Source organism: Vipera ursinii (assembly GCF_947247035.1).
Source record: "Vipera ursinii genome assembly, chromosome: Z".
In the NCBI taxonomy this organism is placed as follows: Eukaryota; Metazoa; Chordata; class Lepidosauria; order Squamata; family Viperidae; genus Vipera; species Vipera ursinii.
This window is the reverse complement of record NC_139517.1, coordinates 75,842,395-75,858,361: the sequence shown is the minus strand read 5'-3', so window position 1 is coordinate 75,858,361 and position 15,967 is coordinate 75,842,395. Positions and strand designations below refer to the sequence as shown.

The 15,967-nt window shown below is 39.8% G+C and overlaps 1 protein-coding gene across 2 annotated transcripts in view; it reads right to left on the bottom strand.

Annotated features, from left to right (window-relative positions):
• Positions 1 to 15,967, bottom strand: part of STAC (SH3 and cysteine rich domain) — a gene marked incomplete at its 5' end in the record, with an annotated part of 80,848 nt that overhangs the window by 41,404 nt on the left and 23,477 nt on the right. For both annotated transcript variants that reach the window (XM_083378363.1, XM_083378364.1), the window contains one exon: positions 10,173 to 10,446. In XM_083378363.1, coding sequence (XP_083234489.1) covers positions 10,173 to 10,446 — 274 coding nt within the window. The remainder of the gene's footprint in view (positions 1 to 10,172; positions 10,447 to 15,967) is intronic.

Here is a 15,967-nt window from a genome sequence, read left to right as displayed (position 1 = left end):
GGTAGCCAATCCCTTTAAGTTGTTTTCCCGCCGGGTGCTTATCAGCCAATCCGGTCACAGTACAGCATCACCTGATGGTAACAGTGAGCCACCACTTGTATTTTATTAATCCCCATACATAACAAGGGTCACATGCCCCAGGATGCATTTTAGCTTCTTATTGGAACTGGAATTGGGCCTTGAGATTTTTATCTTTGATTTGCATGTGAACGAATGCCAGTTCAACAGGCCACAAGGAAGAATCCAGTAATCTTCCACTGCTTTTGCAACTCCAGAAATTTAGTTCTGGGGAAAAAATAACTTTGGATAAAACTATCCAGGTAATATTTCCTCAGCCCAAGATTGCCCAGGCCAATCCAAGTGCTGGTTAAAAATCGTGACTTGTCATCTGTTTTCCTGGCTTAAAACAGAAATCCATTCTGGGCCTGGGCAACAAAAAATTAGCTACCAGTTCTGCCAAACTGGTGCGAACTGGCTGAATCCCACCACTGGCTTAGAGGGAGTGTTGTAAACAGTTTCGGAGTGTTTTGAGGCTATTAATAGAGGTTTTCTGAGCTGAAAGAGCAAATGGAGTTTCATGTCTGTTGCAATGGGAAACACAACTGAAGGCAGTAGTTCTCAGAGAGCAGTGAATAGTGATTTCACAATGGTTCCATACAAATTATTCTGTGCCTAAGATTCTGTATGAGACCCTTTTGTTAATCTAGTGTTGGGTAGAAAGCATTCTAAACTATCACCATGGCTGTGACAGCAATTCTGTGGCAAGCAGCAATAGTTTATAAGGAATGAAAGCAGAGTTTATAAAAATAATTCCTGGTGATTGTGTGGTAAAAATCAATAAAACTTGTATCCTTTCAGCAAAAGAAAAATTGAATTAGTTTAAAATGTGCACCTGAGCTGTTTTGATAACAAGCTTGCAAAAATATGAGAGGTTTCAACTATTGTCAGAAGAAGAAATAGAAGCATTTAATAAGAGATTCAGCCTCTTCTCCCTGGCCCTAGCTGAAAGTTTTAATGGCATCTGCTGCTGATGGTTATTTAAAAATTGTCTTTTAGTGGAATTGGTATTAGATGCTGATGAATATTTTGAAACAGGGTTGAAACTGAAATGCTCTCGGCTCTGGTAGGAATTTTAAAACTGAATTTTGATTAAAATTACTGATAATATGACATTAAACATTTTGTATGGTTTTAACTCGATAAGCTGTTGTAGAAAGATAATAGTCCTGATAATTAGCTAAGATGCAGGTTAAGGAATGCTAAAAGAGTAGCTATTAATGTGTAATAGGCAAAAATAAAAGGTTTATAGAACCTTAAAGGACTAATAAAGTTTTTGTGGTATACATCTTTAAAAGATGAATTTGTGGTATGAGAAAAGCAGAGGAAAGATGAGATGAGAGGTACATATGGCCAGTGGTGGAATTCAAATATGTGAACTAGTGGTTCTCTGTGTGGATGCCACTTCCGGAAGTCCATTCTGGGCCCAGGCAACAAAAAATTAGCTATCGGTTCTATTGAAGTGGTGCGAACTGGATGAATCCCACCACTGCATATAGCTTCTTACAGACAATCACAAAGATCTTCTTAACTAAATTAATTGTTCATATTGTAAACCTACAGAGCCAAATCAATATGGACACCATGCATTGCATTTACACCGGCTTTGCACTGGGTGCTTAGCCCCTACCTGTACTCATTGTACACATATGACTGTGTATCATCTGACCCATCTACTGCGATAATTAAGTTCACAGATGATACTGCTGTAGTGGGTCTTATTACAGGTGGGGATGAGACAGTATACAGGGGGGAGGTACAAAAATTATCCATATGGTGTTGCAACAACAACTTGCACCTGAACATTGGCAAGACGAAAGAGATGGTGCTAGACTTCCGGAGGAAAAAGGAGGAACCTACCCCACTTTACATCAGGGAGGACTGTGTGGAGAGAGTTTCCTCCTTTAAATTTCTGGGAGTCTATCTCTGCGAAGATCTTACCTGGAAAGTTAATACAACCCAGGTGGCCAGAAAGGCCCAACAGCGACTTCACTTTCTCAGGGTCTTGCAGAAGAACAGTAGAACAACGGCTATTGTCCCTTTTTTACTGGTCTACTATAGAGAGCGTCCTCTCATACTGTATTGTGGTTTGGTATGCTGGTCTGACAGCCGTGGATAGGAAAGCATTATAGAGGGTGGTGAGCATAGCACAAGACATTGTGGGCTGTCCCCTGACACCACTGGATAACATCGCCAGGGCTCGCTGCCTTGGAAGAGTGAGGAAAATTCTCAGGGATGATTCACACCCTGGACTGTATCTCTTTACTCTCCTACTATCGGGTAGGAGATATAGGAGTATAGCCAGCCGTACCAACAGGCTGAAGAACAGCTTTTATCCATGGGCTGTTAGGCTTTTGAATGGGAAATAATTTTATAAACTTTATGCATGATTGACTTTCGAGGCCGGTGTGTTGTGCAATTAGTGTGCTGTTACATCAGCTATAAAAGTATTATGCAGTGCATAGTTGGTTAATTTTGTGTTATAGTGAGTTAGATATACATGGTTAATTATCCTCTGGGGATTATCATATTGTGCTGCCATCATGTGGTCGTTTGGGAACTACAATATGATCTGTTCAGTTAATCCCTCCCATTTTGTGATCTATTTCTTCCTTCTTGTTAACCTTGAATATTATCACTTCCTGGACACCATTACATGTGGTCTGCTCTCATGGTAGGACCATTACTGTCTTTGACCTTGAAATACCATCCATTTCATCATCTGCCACATCTTGTTGTCTGCTGTAAACTTCCTGCATGCAATAAAGATCTTTGTGCATGAGAAAGGTATTTTGTGAGTTCAGCTATCTGATAAAGACAGTCAGCAGTGATTATATCTACTTATACAGGCCAGGCAAAGGGGTCTCAGTAAGGGGATATATCAGTATACAACAGTTGGAGTCAGAATAATCAAAGACAGTAGAATTTCTACAGCCTGCAATCCATATGTGTGTGTCATATCTGCAGTCAAGCTCAGTGCCATCCACCATCTTGTGAAAGCATATGGTCGCACAAGCTTACTGCACATCTCCTGTGTATGCTGAAAACTGTTTCTATACATTGGACTATGTTATAAACCCTGTCTAAGCTACAATTTGTCTTCTTAAAGAGACAGTACCCATTTTTTACAAACGTGAAAAATGTCTAGACAAGGATCTGAACACTCTTTTATCGCTGAATCAATGCAGATACATCATGTTTCTGACCACACAGGTGTATAGGGAGCTGATTCTGCTGAGCAGAGTGTAAAACCCAAATGCACAATAAGACCAACACAGAAACTCAGAGAAAACTATGAGACAATTAGAGATGAATTCTCCAGTAATCTGTCAGACCTACGGGAGAGAACTACACATTGCATATCAGTTTTGCCGCGCTTTAATGATAATCCTGCTGAATTAAGAGACTCTATAGATCGCCTATCTGCAGCCTATGAACGTTACCAGCAGCTGTCTACAAAATACACAGCTTTCTTAAAGGACTCTAATATAGATGACTCCTCAGAAGAACTAACCAAGACTGATGCACTAAACCACCAAAGAGATCTCCTAGTGCAAGATGCAAAGGATAAGGCAGAATTCTGCATTGTTCAACTGCAGGAGACCAGATCTCATAAATCCACATCAACTAAACTCACAGCACGTTCTTCTAGATCCTCTCGCTCCAGGAGTTCAACATTAAGTGATAAGCTGATAGAGGCCTGTGCACATCTAGAAGCAAAGAAAGTGCAAGTTTCCTTTGCCAGAAAGGAAGCTGAAATGGAAGCTCAGAACAAGGCCCGCCAAACAGAGGCGGAATCCCAAATAAAGATTCTGCAAATAGAAAAGGAAGAAGAAGCTGCCCTAGCAAGGCTGAAGGTCTTTGAACAAGCAATGAGAGAAAGTACTAGTTCAGATTGTTCTATCCCAACAGAAATGGAAGATCCAGTTGAACGCACCAGTAAATATGTACTAAAGCATAACATTTGCAATGATGCAGAGCCACCTTCTGTACCTCCTACTAAACACTGTTCTGACTCTCAACACAGAGACCCCAAACCTGCAAGGGCCTGAGCCTCTTCACAACACAAGTGCATCAACACTTCAAATGGCTTCACCTCCTGCCAATGACAAGGTGACTTCCAGCAACAAGCAACAGTTTAATCAACAGCCAGCACAAGCCTTAGAGACTAAACCACAGCTGAATGCTCTTGCAACGTCATTCTATCCAGGTACACCTCACCTTTATTCACCAGAGAACCTTTACACCCAAGGGGTTCCACAAGTTTCTTTGGCACCAAGGAGTGAGAGATCAGACCTCTCTGACTTCGCCAGATACATGATTCACGGAGAGCTCATCAACATTAGCCTCTCAAGGTTTGATGTCTGTCCAGAGAACTACAGATCCTGGAGATCAACCTTCAAAGCTGCTATTGCTGATCTCAACCTTACCACCAAGGAGGAACTTGATTTACACATAAAGTGGCTGGGGCCAAAATCTGCAGATTGTGTTAAAAGACTGAGAACAGTACATGTTGACTCTCCAGATGCAGGTCTTGCTGCTGCATGGGCAAGACTTGAGCAAACCTATGGTAGCTCTGAAGCAATAGAAAACGCTCTATTCAAGAGACTGCAAAACTTTCCAAAAATAGGTAATAAAGATCATCACAAACTTCAAGAACTAAGTGATCTCCTCATGGAGATAGAATTGGCAAAAACAGACCCATGTCTACCTGATCTAAGCTACCTGGACACCTCCCATGGTGTGAATCCAGTGGTGCTAAAACTGCCATACAACCTGCAGGAGAAATGGACACAAAGGCTCAAAATAAAAAAAAAGAGTCTATAATATATCTTTCCCTCCATTCTCATATTTTTGCAGGTTCATCAGCAAACAAGCCTGGACAAGAAATGATCCCAGCTTCAGTGAATCCAGTATGCCTGCTTCATCATCATCATCAAGGTATGATAACACAGCAGCTAAACACAGAGACTTATGTAGAGCTGTGTCACAAAAAAACCTCACCCTCTTAAGAAATGGCTTAGGGCAAAGACTATACAAGAGCGGAAAGAGGTTCTCCAAAAACTTGGAATATGCTACAGGTGCTGTGCTTCTTATGATCATTTTGTTAAAGACTGTAAAGCCTTTGTCAAGTGCACAGAATGCAGTAGTGACAAGCACGTTACAGCTATGCATCCTGCTCCACTTCCAGGCAATCCACAGCAACCACCTGCATTCAACCTGAACCCCTTTATAGACAGTCATGGCATGCTAAGGGTTGGTGGACACTTAAACAAGGCCAAATTGGGAGAGCAAGAACAGAATCCTCTTATTATACCAGGTCACCATCATCTCTCCACCTTGCTCATACGGCACTACCATGAAAGGGTTAATCACCAAGGCAGACATTTCACAGAAGGTGCCATAAGAGCAGGAGGCCTTTGGATTGTAGGAGCAAAAAGACAGATTACAGCTACACTGCACAGCTGTGTTCAATGCCGCAAACTAAGAAGAAAGCATCAGCAACAGCAAATGTCAGATTTGCCAGCTGACAGGCTAAGTACTAACCCACCATTCACTCATGTTGGTCTGGATACTTTTGGGCCATGGTCAGTAACAGCACGCAGAACACGTGGTGGCCAAGCAAATAGCAAACATTGGGCAGTGCTGTTCACCTGTTCACCTGCACCTGTGCGGGCAGTACACATTGAAGTTTTATAATCCATGGCTGCTTCATGTTTTATCAATGCTCTAAGGCAATTCCTTGCCATCAGAGGACCAGTAAAGTCATTAAGATCTGACTGTGGAACTAACTTCATTGGAGCCTGCAGAGAATTAGAAATCAATTCTAAGCCAATCCAGGACCAACAAGCTCAAAGAATTGAATGGCCCATGGGACTCATTGTGAAAGCCATTCCCAGTGATGATGGGAAGGTAGGTAAGGTGGAGGTAAAGGTTGCAAGGCAAGGTACCATAAAGACTTTTATCAGACCCATCAAAGAACTTGTCTTGCTTTTGCCCCTTGGAGACTGAACTTATTGCCTTTCCTTGTTGGATCCTGACTTCAAGAAGAAAAGTGATTTGAACTTTAATATAGACTATTTGAGGCCTGAAATTACAATTGTTATTGTTGCAATATATGCATGTTTCTCTTATGTCTTTCAGGTCTTCAAGACAACAAGGCAAATCACAAATATTTATTTGCATTTGCATAACTACCATTATAGTTTTATATAGTGATATTTTACAATACCCGATGGGGAGTGTGCTGTTACATCAGCTATAAAAGTATTATGCAGCACATAGTTGGTTAATTTTGTGTTATAGTGAGTTAGATATACATGGTTAATTATCCTCTGGGGATTATCATATTGTGCTGCCATCATGTGGTCGTTTGGGAACTACAATATGATCTGTTCAGTTAATCCACAGGTCTGCAACCCGCGGCTCCGAAGTCGCATGCGGCTCTTTCAGCCATCTCTTGCGGCTCCTAGTCCTCTGCCATGTGCAGTCCAAAAAAAAAAAGTGGGACTAAAAAAGTTCAACCAATCAATTCAAATATGCAGGGTAGGTGCATATCTCGCCTTGGCTCCACTCTTCAGTCAAACCCTGTTCTGCACATGCACGCATGTACGCGCATGTGCACACATTTTTTGCGGCTCCCAGTTTTTCCTTTCGTGAGGCAACCGCTTCCGAGTGGCTCTTTCACTGTTTCAGGTTGCTGACCCCTGAGTTAATCCCTCCCATTTTGTGATCTATTTCCTCCTTCTTGTTAACCTTGAATATTATCACTTCCTGGACACCATTACATGTGGTCTGCTCTCATGGTAGGACCATTACTGTCTTTGACCTTGAAATACCGTCCATTTCATCATCTGCCACATCTTGTCTGCTGTAAACTTCCTGCATTCAATATAGATCTTTGTGGATGAGAAAGGTATTTTGTGAGTGCAGCTATCTGATAAAGACTGTCAGCAGTGATTATATCTACTTATACAGGCCAGGCACAGGGGTCTCAGCAAGGGGATATATCACTATACAACAGTTGGAGTCAGAATAATTACCTCACATGGTGTAATAAGATGGAGGGTTTGTGTTACTGTAAGTTGGGGGTGGGGGCATGAAGGGAGGCTCAGCCAATCTCAATGTATACATGGTTGTACTTTGACAATAAAGGTTCATTTGTACATATAAACTGTGACACTCCCAACATCCTTGCCAACATTCTTGGGCAGAAACTGGAGACCACTTTTAAAAGTAATGTTCACCAGTGCTCAACAACATTTTTTATGCCTATCAGGGCTTCTGCTCCACATTACTGTGTGTTAAAGATGTTGACCAGCATTTATTTCAAACCCTAAATACTACAGAAAGCTTGGAGCAACACAATTTGAGAAAATCAAGGAGAGAGTAAGTATGTTTATTCTGGAAAAGAGGAGAAAGCGGGTAGGCATGGTAGTTACTGAAAGGACTAACTTCAACTAGCACCACAGGCTGTCCAGAGACAATATTTTATCAAGTGTTCCCTTAATCTTTAGTCAAGTTGCCAAATATATTTCCTTTCCTTTAAATATTAGTTTATTTTAATTTTTATATTCTTGTTTAAAATCTTTATAAAGTTATTTTTAAAAAAATTGAGCAAGACATTTTTCCCAATTTTATTTTTATTAGCTACAATCCAGATGTATCTTTGAGGTCTTGATTGATATATATATATACACACATATATATATATATATATATATATATAAATCCCTAGTGGAAATAGCTGAATATATTACTGCATACAGACACACTTGAAACAGGAATAAAATTAGAACTTAGTTCCTAGGGACATCGTTTTGAAACAATTGTTTTTAAAGTGAGAGTCCTTCTCATGACTGTGTTGTTAAAAATAATAATAATACTATTAATAATAAAAGCAAATACTTTCCCACAGTCAATACAAAGTACTCTACTTTGGCATGGTTAAGTAGCAGCCTGCCTATGGCAACAGTTCTACTTTAATTTGTATGCATGCACTTTACTTGTGTTTAGATACTAAAGGAGGGAAGATATGAGTCACAATTTTGTGTGCATGTAAGAGCACATACATACTCAGACTCAAATGAAAACACATTGAAAAGTATTGGGCAGCACAGTTAATTGTGAAACTAAAGTATCAAATACCTTATTAATAAAAACAGAAGACCAGTAGGTTATACCTGGCTTGCTACTAGCTAGCAGAGATAGTTGGTCTAATGTACTATAGTTCTCATTTTTAAAAACATGAATATTGGAAAAAAGGGATTGTCCTTAAGCTCAAGGTAATTAAATTGTGAGGCAAGGATGCAGGTCACCTTATATGGACAGAATAAATTAAATGCAGAAAGCTAATGAAACAGATGGAATCCTCTCAGTTTGATCAGAAGACATCTAGATACTACTACATTTTTTACCATAACCTTTAACCGGGTGAAACTGTGCATCATAGGGCAACAATTTTTGAACCAAAGTACATGAAATGGGCTATTTTACAGAATGTGTCCAAATGTAGGACCCCTGTCTCCTGTGGAATTGAAATTTGGCCAATTATGTAAAACATTTTATGACATAAAAATTATCATGAAACAATTTATTACATAATGCAAAATGCCATAAAATGTTTCCTGTGCTAAACAGTTCAACATGGGCTATTTTCAAGGCAGATACATCTTTGAATGCATCACAACTTTTCCAGTGAAGCCAATACATTAGAAGTTCTGTCACTGTTGAAGGCATTGAGAAATCTGGTTAAGAAATATCTCTGAAAGAATGACCCTCTGGGGCATAGATTGTCTAGTAATGAATAAAAGCCCACAGGCTTGATTTATAACACATGCTAAGCTATAACCCAGTGTGCAGCCTATGACAACTGGCATCGAGACTACACAGAGCCAAATCCTAAGAAACTACATACTGTACATACTGTACATATTTTAATTAACTGTGGTTTTCTATATTCTACTTGATGTCTATGACCGAATAAAAGTTTGTTTGTTTGTATGTTTGATTGATTGTTATTTGATGTGTGAAACATGCCTTTGATCAAGTTCATGTAAGTGTGAATTGCCTTATGTATCCATGGTATCTTTTTAGGATTTTAAAACAGTAATTACCCAAGACTATGTGGTGTAGCCCTCTCTTTAGCCTCTAATAAATGTTCTCAAGGAGGACAGACTCATGATGAAGCAGAGCAAAGGCTGTCTAGCTCAGAATAGTGAATGGTTGATAAGAGACAGAAAGTAAAATAAGAGCTGAAGGAAGATTTGAGTTCCCAAAACATAAGGGCTGATGCAGTACTTACAATATCTGCTATTGCTTTCCATGTTGCAGTATGAGAAATAAAGGCTAACTGTATTTTTAAAAATTAAACCCAAAATGTAACATGCAAAGCATAAAATGACTAATCTAGGTTTTTTAAAAAATCTGTTCATTCTTTCAACGCTTTTGAATAGATTTGTGCTCATGCCGAATTTGCTAATTCATCTGAATTCACACTTTTAAGGCTCCCTGCATTTAACACACATAAGAGAGCTAGCATTCAAATAATGTGTGGAAAAATAAAATGTTTTCCATCTAAGTCACTATAGCAAATAAAGTTCGATAATAGTATGACTAATTAATAAATTAATCCATGTTTAAAGCTCTAAAGTTGATGCATGTTTATAGGTATATATATTTCAATATAGCGGAGAAAGAAGAACACAAACTTTCTACTGACAGTGTTGATCTTAATCAGTATGTCGGATTATATATCTCTTTCTTAGGTTCTTGCTGGCTAGTATGTAAGCATGTTTTCCTCATCATGACTGTATTGCCTTTGCTGCTGACATACATAAACCTGGAAAGCTAACTCTAGATTCTAGAAAGTTGGTTCTTAGAATTTCTAAATATAACAGTCATGAGTAGAAATGATTGCTTTCTCATAAACAGTGATTCTCAGAGGATCACTTTTTATGCACAAAAACATAAAAAGATACAATTTTTTCCATGTAGTTTCCATATATTAAACAAATGCAAGAAATCAATCTAAATACTTTTGATCACTCCCTTCCCTAGAAAGGTTACTTTATAATGATAAAAACAAAAAGTGTAAAATGTAAAATCTTTCTTACCAACAATCATATGGTTGCAGACATCACAGAAAGTGGGTTTTTTGAAGATGTGTTCCTGAAAAATGTGAATCTTGTCTTCCGGTTGGAGATGGGTATTGGTTGGAGTAGAGTTTTGACTTTCCAAATTAGGGAGCTGCCCTGATCTAGAGGTGATTTCTGATAGCAAATCTACTTGCAGCTTTGTACCACAGTTTGTTTGTTGAAAAAAGTTGTCTGCACTTTTACTCCTCAAACTTTTGGTCTTGGAAGAAAGTGATCGTTTCAATTTCTGGAGCTGAAAAAAAAATCAACAATAGTATTTTTCTCCCACAAAGGCAGAATTCAGAACACATGGCATGTAACCATTATATGCAATTCCCATTGATATTTAGTGTTCAGGCAATTTCAAATAACTAGAATTCTAAGACAGACAAGACACCTTCAATAGTAATCACAAACCTGCAATAGAGCCATTCTTGCTTATTTATTTATTTTTTTAAATATGAGCTTTCAGATGCCATAAGATGCAAGCTGGGTAAAAGAAGTTAATGTCAATCAGAGAATTTTATATACTTTCAGAACCAATTCTAACCAATATGCTATTTATACAATTATATATCAGCATCACATTTATCTTAGTCTACATATTTGCCTTGTCGGGTGGCACTAAGACATAGGCAAATCTGCCTGGCTTCCAGTTCTGCATGGCCTTGGCTAGTTAACCTCATTCATTTCCATACAATTAATATGGAAAAAGGTGCTGCCAGCTTGTTCATGGTAACGGTGGGATAGTAGCAAAAGCCCTGCTGTAGTTCTAGTTGTGCTGAGACTCTGAGGGCACCAGGCTTCTCCCAGACTTGTTTACTCTTGCATGGGCTTGCTGCCAGTTCAAATACTTGGCCTCAAAGTAGGTGGGAGGGGGAGGGATACTGTGGGAAATGGGCCACAGAAGTAATAAAGCATTGTGCCTAGCAATGGGGAAGAGGGCACAAGAGGAGACGTGTTCTAATTTGCTCTGGGGCAAAAAAGGAAGCCAGTAATACTGTTGGCAATGTTAGAGGGCATCAAACTTACCTAGTTTAGACCTCTCACAGAGAAGTAGGCATTTGAGGCATCCCTGTTTCAAAACCTTCAAATCCTTTTCTTCAGTCAAATCTGCAATAGTCAGCTGCACTGAACTTAAGCACACTCGATTATTACCCAGACTTCAGAAGCTCATGAGCTATACTTAGTCTTTGGATAGTGTGCTAAAGACTGCATTCCAAAATTGAGTGGGACTAACATTAATTTAGGTAATTAAATATAGTTGCTGCATTTACTTTCCATATAGCATTCACCTTCTATTTCTTTAAATATTACAATTGTTGGCAATTTTTGGAAGGGCATTGAAGAACCAAAGGATAGTTCCTGAAGGATACATGCAGGCTTAAAGATTCGGATTTGCACCCATAAACAAGAGACTATAATGAAATGTCTATAAGGTTTCCTCCCTGCTAACTCAGTGCCACTGCTTGGCTAAACTCTTCTATTCCCCATGTTTCAAATTATTGTTATTATATGCAAGTAAGCTTTCCACAAATACCGGTAAGTTATTTTAATGTGAATGAAGCATCACTATATCTATACTATATTAAACTGATTTTGGATGCAGCTTTGAATCTGTTTTCAGAAGATGAATTTGATATGGGGTGTGCTAGGAGGGTTCAACATCAAATCCATCTACAGAAGATAAGTCTTTCTGAGAGAGGTCTCGGCAGGTCCCTTAAGTTCAGCTCAGAGAGCATTAGCAGAGTTGAAGAGGACTAGAAGAATCCAAGAATCTTGGACCCCCTATGCCTCTCCCCTAGTAATCTGGAAAAATGGGTCCCTGAGGATATGCATAGATTACTATACCCTCAATTGGAGAACCATTTTGGATCAGTATATTACCCCCTGGTTGAAGATTCCCTACACTGCTTATCAGGGGCAAAGTTATTTAGTGTGCTGGATCTGAGAAGTGGTTACCATCAGATTCCCACACATCCAGATGATGGAGAGAAAACTGCTTTTATCTGGTCCCTTGGGGTTCTATGAATTCAATTGGATGCCTCAAGGGTTGTCAGAGGCCCTGGCAACCTTTCAGTCACTTATGGTGCAGACGGTGTGAGACATGAATTTGATAGATGTGTTAGTGTACCCAGATGATATAATTGTTTTTGGTGAGTCTCTTGAAAAACATGAGGAGTGCCTGGAGATGATTCTGACCAGGCTCCATAAAGAAGGGTTGAAGCTGTCCCTAGAGAAATGCCAATTTTACTAATCACCTGTCACATACCTCGGTCATGTTGTCACTGAGAAGGGATATCAACAGACTCCACAAAGCTTGAGGCCCTCACTTCCTGGCCCAGATCCTAAAATGTGGCTGAACTGTGATCATTTTTAGGGTTCTGCTCATACTATGGGAGGTTTGACAAGGGGTTCGTAAAGATAATATGTCCCCTCAATGATCTGTTAAATAATAAGGAGGTGGAGGATGTGTCTGGCATTCAGGTCAACTCCATCAGAATAAGGGACCTAGGAAGTCCCAGGAGTCAATTCAGGCAGAGTGGACAGAACAGTGCGAGCAGGCCTTCGATCAACTAAAGAGGAGCCTCGCAAATGCTCCTGTCTTGGCCATTGCAGACCCAAACTGGCCGTATGAATTCCATGTTAATGATAGCCAGGATGGTCTTGGGGGAGTACTGTATCAGGAACATGATGGACACCTGAGGCCTGTTTTATACACCAGCAGGAGCCTCACTCCAGCTGAGAAGAACTACCCCACCCATAAACTGAAGTTCCTGGCACTTAAGTGGGTGGTGGTGGATAAACTAAAAGATTACCTGTATCAGGCAGAATTCAAGGTTAAGATGGATAACAACCCACCCACAGACCTGCTCATGATGGCTACCCCAGATGAATATCTTCTCACACTTTGGGGGACCAAAGAGTTTTTTTGGGAGGGAGAGTAGGTACCATGGGGGAAGAGGGAGAAGGGAATGAAAGGAGGAAGTTTTGTCAAGAAATGGGAGACAGCAAGGGAGAGAGAGGCGATAAGGATGGGTATCTTTGGGGAACAGGCTGGAGGGAAAAGAGAAAGGAAGCAGGCCTACTGGCTGATCTGGCCTTGACCCCAGTGAATGAAGAGGAAATGAAAAGGAATATGCTTTGACAGGAAAGGAGAGGAAAGCTGGACTCCAGAGACCCTTTCGGGGGTAGCACTAGAGATATATGTATCATGACATAGTATCTACATTCTCCAGGCAAACTGTATGATAGTTTGAAAAAGAAAATTGAATAATTATGTGAGTTCAGCAGAGGTGACTGAACAGTTTGGGAGAACAAGGGAAATTATATTTCACCCAGCCAAACTATTTGGCCTTCTAAATAGGCCATCTTTTCTTCTTCTTGTGCCATATCCGTTATTGGACGTTGGCGATCATGTTGGCGATCATGTTTTTATCAGCAGCCGCACGAGTTTTGTCCATACTAGTCCCTTAGATCTTGAAACCATGATGTTCTTCTTCTGCCTGGACCTTGTTTTCCTTCAATCTTTCCCTGGAGGATTAAATGGAGTATGTCGTATTTTTCTGGGTGTCGCATCACATGTCCGAAATATTCTAACTTTCATTTTTTAATTGCTTTGATGATTTCCCTTGGCTTTGCCAGACAGCTTATCACCTCCTCATTTCTGATCTTGTCAATCCAGCTTATATGTAACAGCTGCCTGTAAATCCACATTTCAAATGCTTTTACTCTCTTTAGGTGGCCTTCTGTCAGAGACCCACTCTCTACTCCATAGAGCAGGATAGAAAAAATATAACATCTGACAAGCCTGATTTTCAACCTTAGGCTTATGTTGTGACTCCAGAAGACCTTTTTCATTTTGAAGAATGCTGTTTGACCTTTCTCTATCCTTGTCTTTACTTTAGTGGTCATGCCCCAGCTTTCATGTAAATTAGAATCAAGCTGTGTGATCCTTTCAATTTTTTCTAATGGTATTCCTTCTGAATTTATTGGTGGTAAATTAACGGGTTGTTTGCTGATGACCATGATCTTGGTTTTTGAGGTGTTAAGCTTCAAGCCATATTTTTCAGATATTTCTGTGACTCTGTTGATGAGGAGCTGAAGGTCTTCATTCTTACTGGCAAGCAGAACTGTATCGCCAGCATATTTTAAATTGTTGATCCAAACACCATTTACTTTGAAGCCATCATCGATGTTCTCCAGTGCCTCATTGAAGATTGACTCAGAGTAGATATTGAACAACAGTGGAGACAGAATACATCCCTGTCTGACCCCTCTTCATATTTCTGCATCAACTGGCCTAGTCTCACATTTGCTACCTGATGCCAATATAGATTCTTTATTATTTGGATGTTTTTGTCATCTAGTCCCCCTTGTTTCAGGATTTCTAATAGTTCGCTGTGTCTTATTTTATCAAATGCTTTTTCAAAATCAATGAAGCACATGTAAACACTGTGATTGACATATCTACAATACTGGACAAAAACATGAATGCTGAATAGCACATCTCATGTAGCAAGATTGTTTCTGAAACCAAGTTGTGTGTTACTTAGATGCTCCTCAATTTTGTTGTATATTCTTGTGTGAATTATTCGCAGGAATATTTTCAGGGCATGACTCATTAAGCTTATTGTTCTGTATTCGGTACACTTCTTTGCATTTATTTTTTTGGGGATTGTCACAAAGGTTGATTTTAGCCAATCATTTGCTATCTCTTCTGTTTCATATATTCCATTGAAGAGCTGCAGTAAAAAATTCTTCCCATTGTCTTCCAGCAATTTTAAAATTTCTACTGGGATATCATCAGGTCCTGTGGCTTTTCTTGTTTTTGCTATTTTTATTACATGTTCAACCTCCTCCATAGTGATGTTTGGTCCAGTTGTTATGCTTCCCATATCTATATCATCCCTAGTGTCCTCAAAAAGTTCTTCAATATATTCCTTCCATCTTTTTAGTTTTTCGTCCTCATCTAAGATAATTTTCCTCCAGAACCTTTGATTAACTGCAGCAATCTTCAACTAAATGGCTAATGACTAGAGATTATGGGAGCCAAAATAACTAGAGGGCACCCCCATGGGAATTTCACTCAATGATTCCTGGGAAAGAGAATCTTTTCACCTCAATAGCCACATAGGATCCCTTTTAAAAGGATCCAACCTTTGACCTTCTGCATATAATTGTAATCTACCATATAGCCGTCTATCTGGAGAGCTGTTGTCAGTCAGCACGCAGATAATTCTGTATTAGATCAGCCAATGGTCTGACTAAATATAAAGCAGCTTTCTATGTTTGTATGATTGCTTCCAATCTCTCATTCTGGGGTTAAGTACTCTCTGACCTTTCATTAAAGAAATGAGTTTTGAGAATAAACACAAAAGAAGGGTACTCTGATTGAATGATTTAAATTCCAACTAAAAGCTTAGTTTTTGCAAATGGTCTTACATCAGCCAGATGTTGTTCTTATTAAAAAACAGTTAAATTACATTTAACTAAAGAAGACATCATCCAAATCAGATCGGCTATATCAGACATGTCAAACACAAGGCCCGCGGGCCACAAACGGCCCGCCACATGATTGAATCCGGCCCGCACAACTCTCCCAGAAATTACAAAGGTCCGGCCCCCACCACCTTGGCGCCGGCCCGGCTGAGCACTTGCTCAGTAGGAGGCAAGTGCACGTGGGCTGGTGGAACCCAGCACTATTTGCATCTTATTAGTCTCCTGCGGCTCCAAAAAAAAAGTGGAGGAGGAGGAGGTAGGAGGGAGTGAGG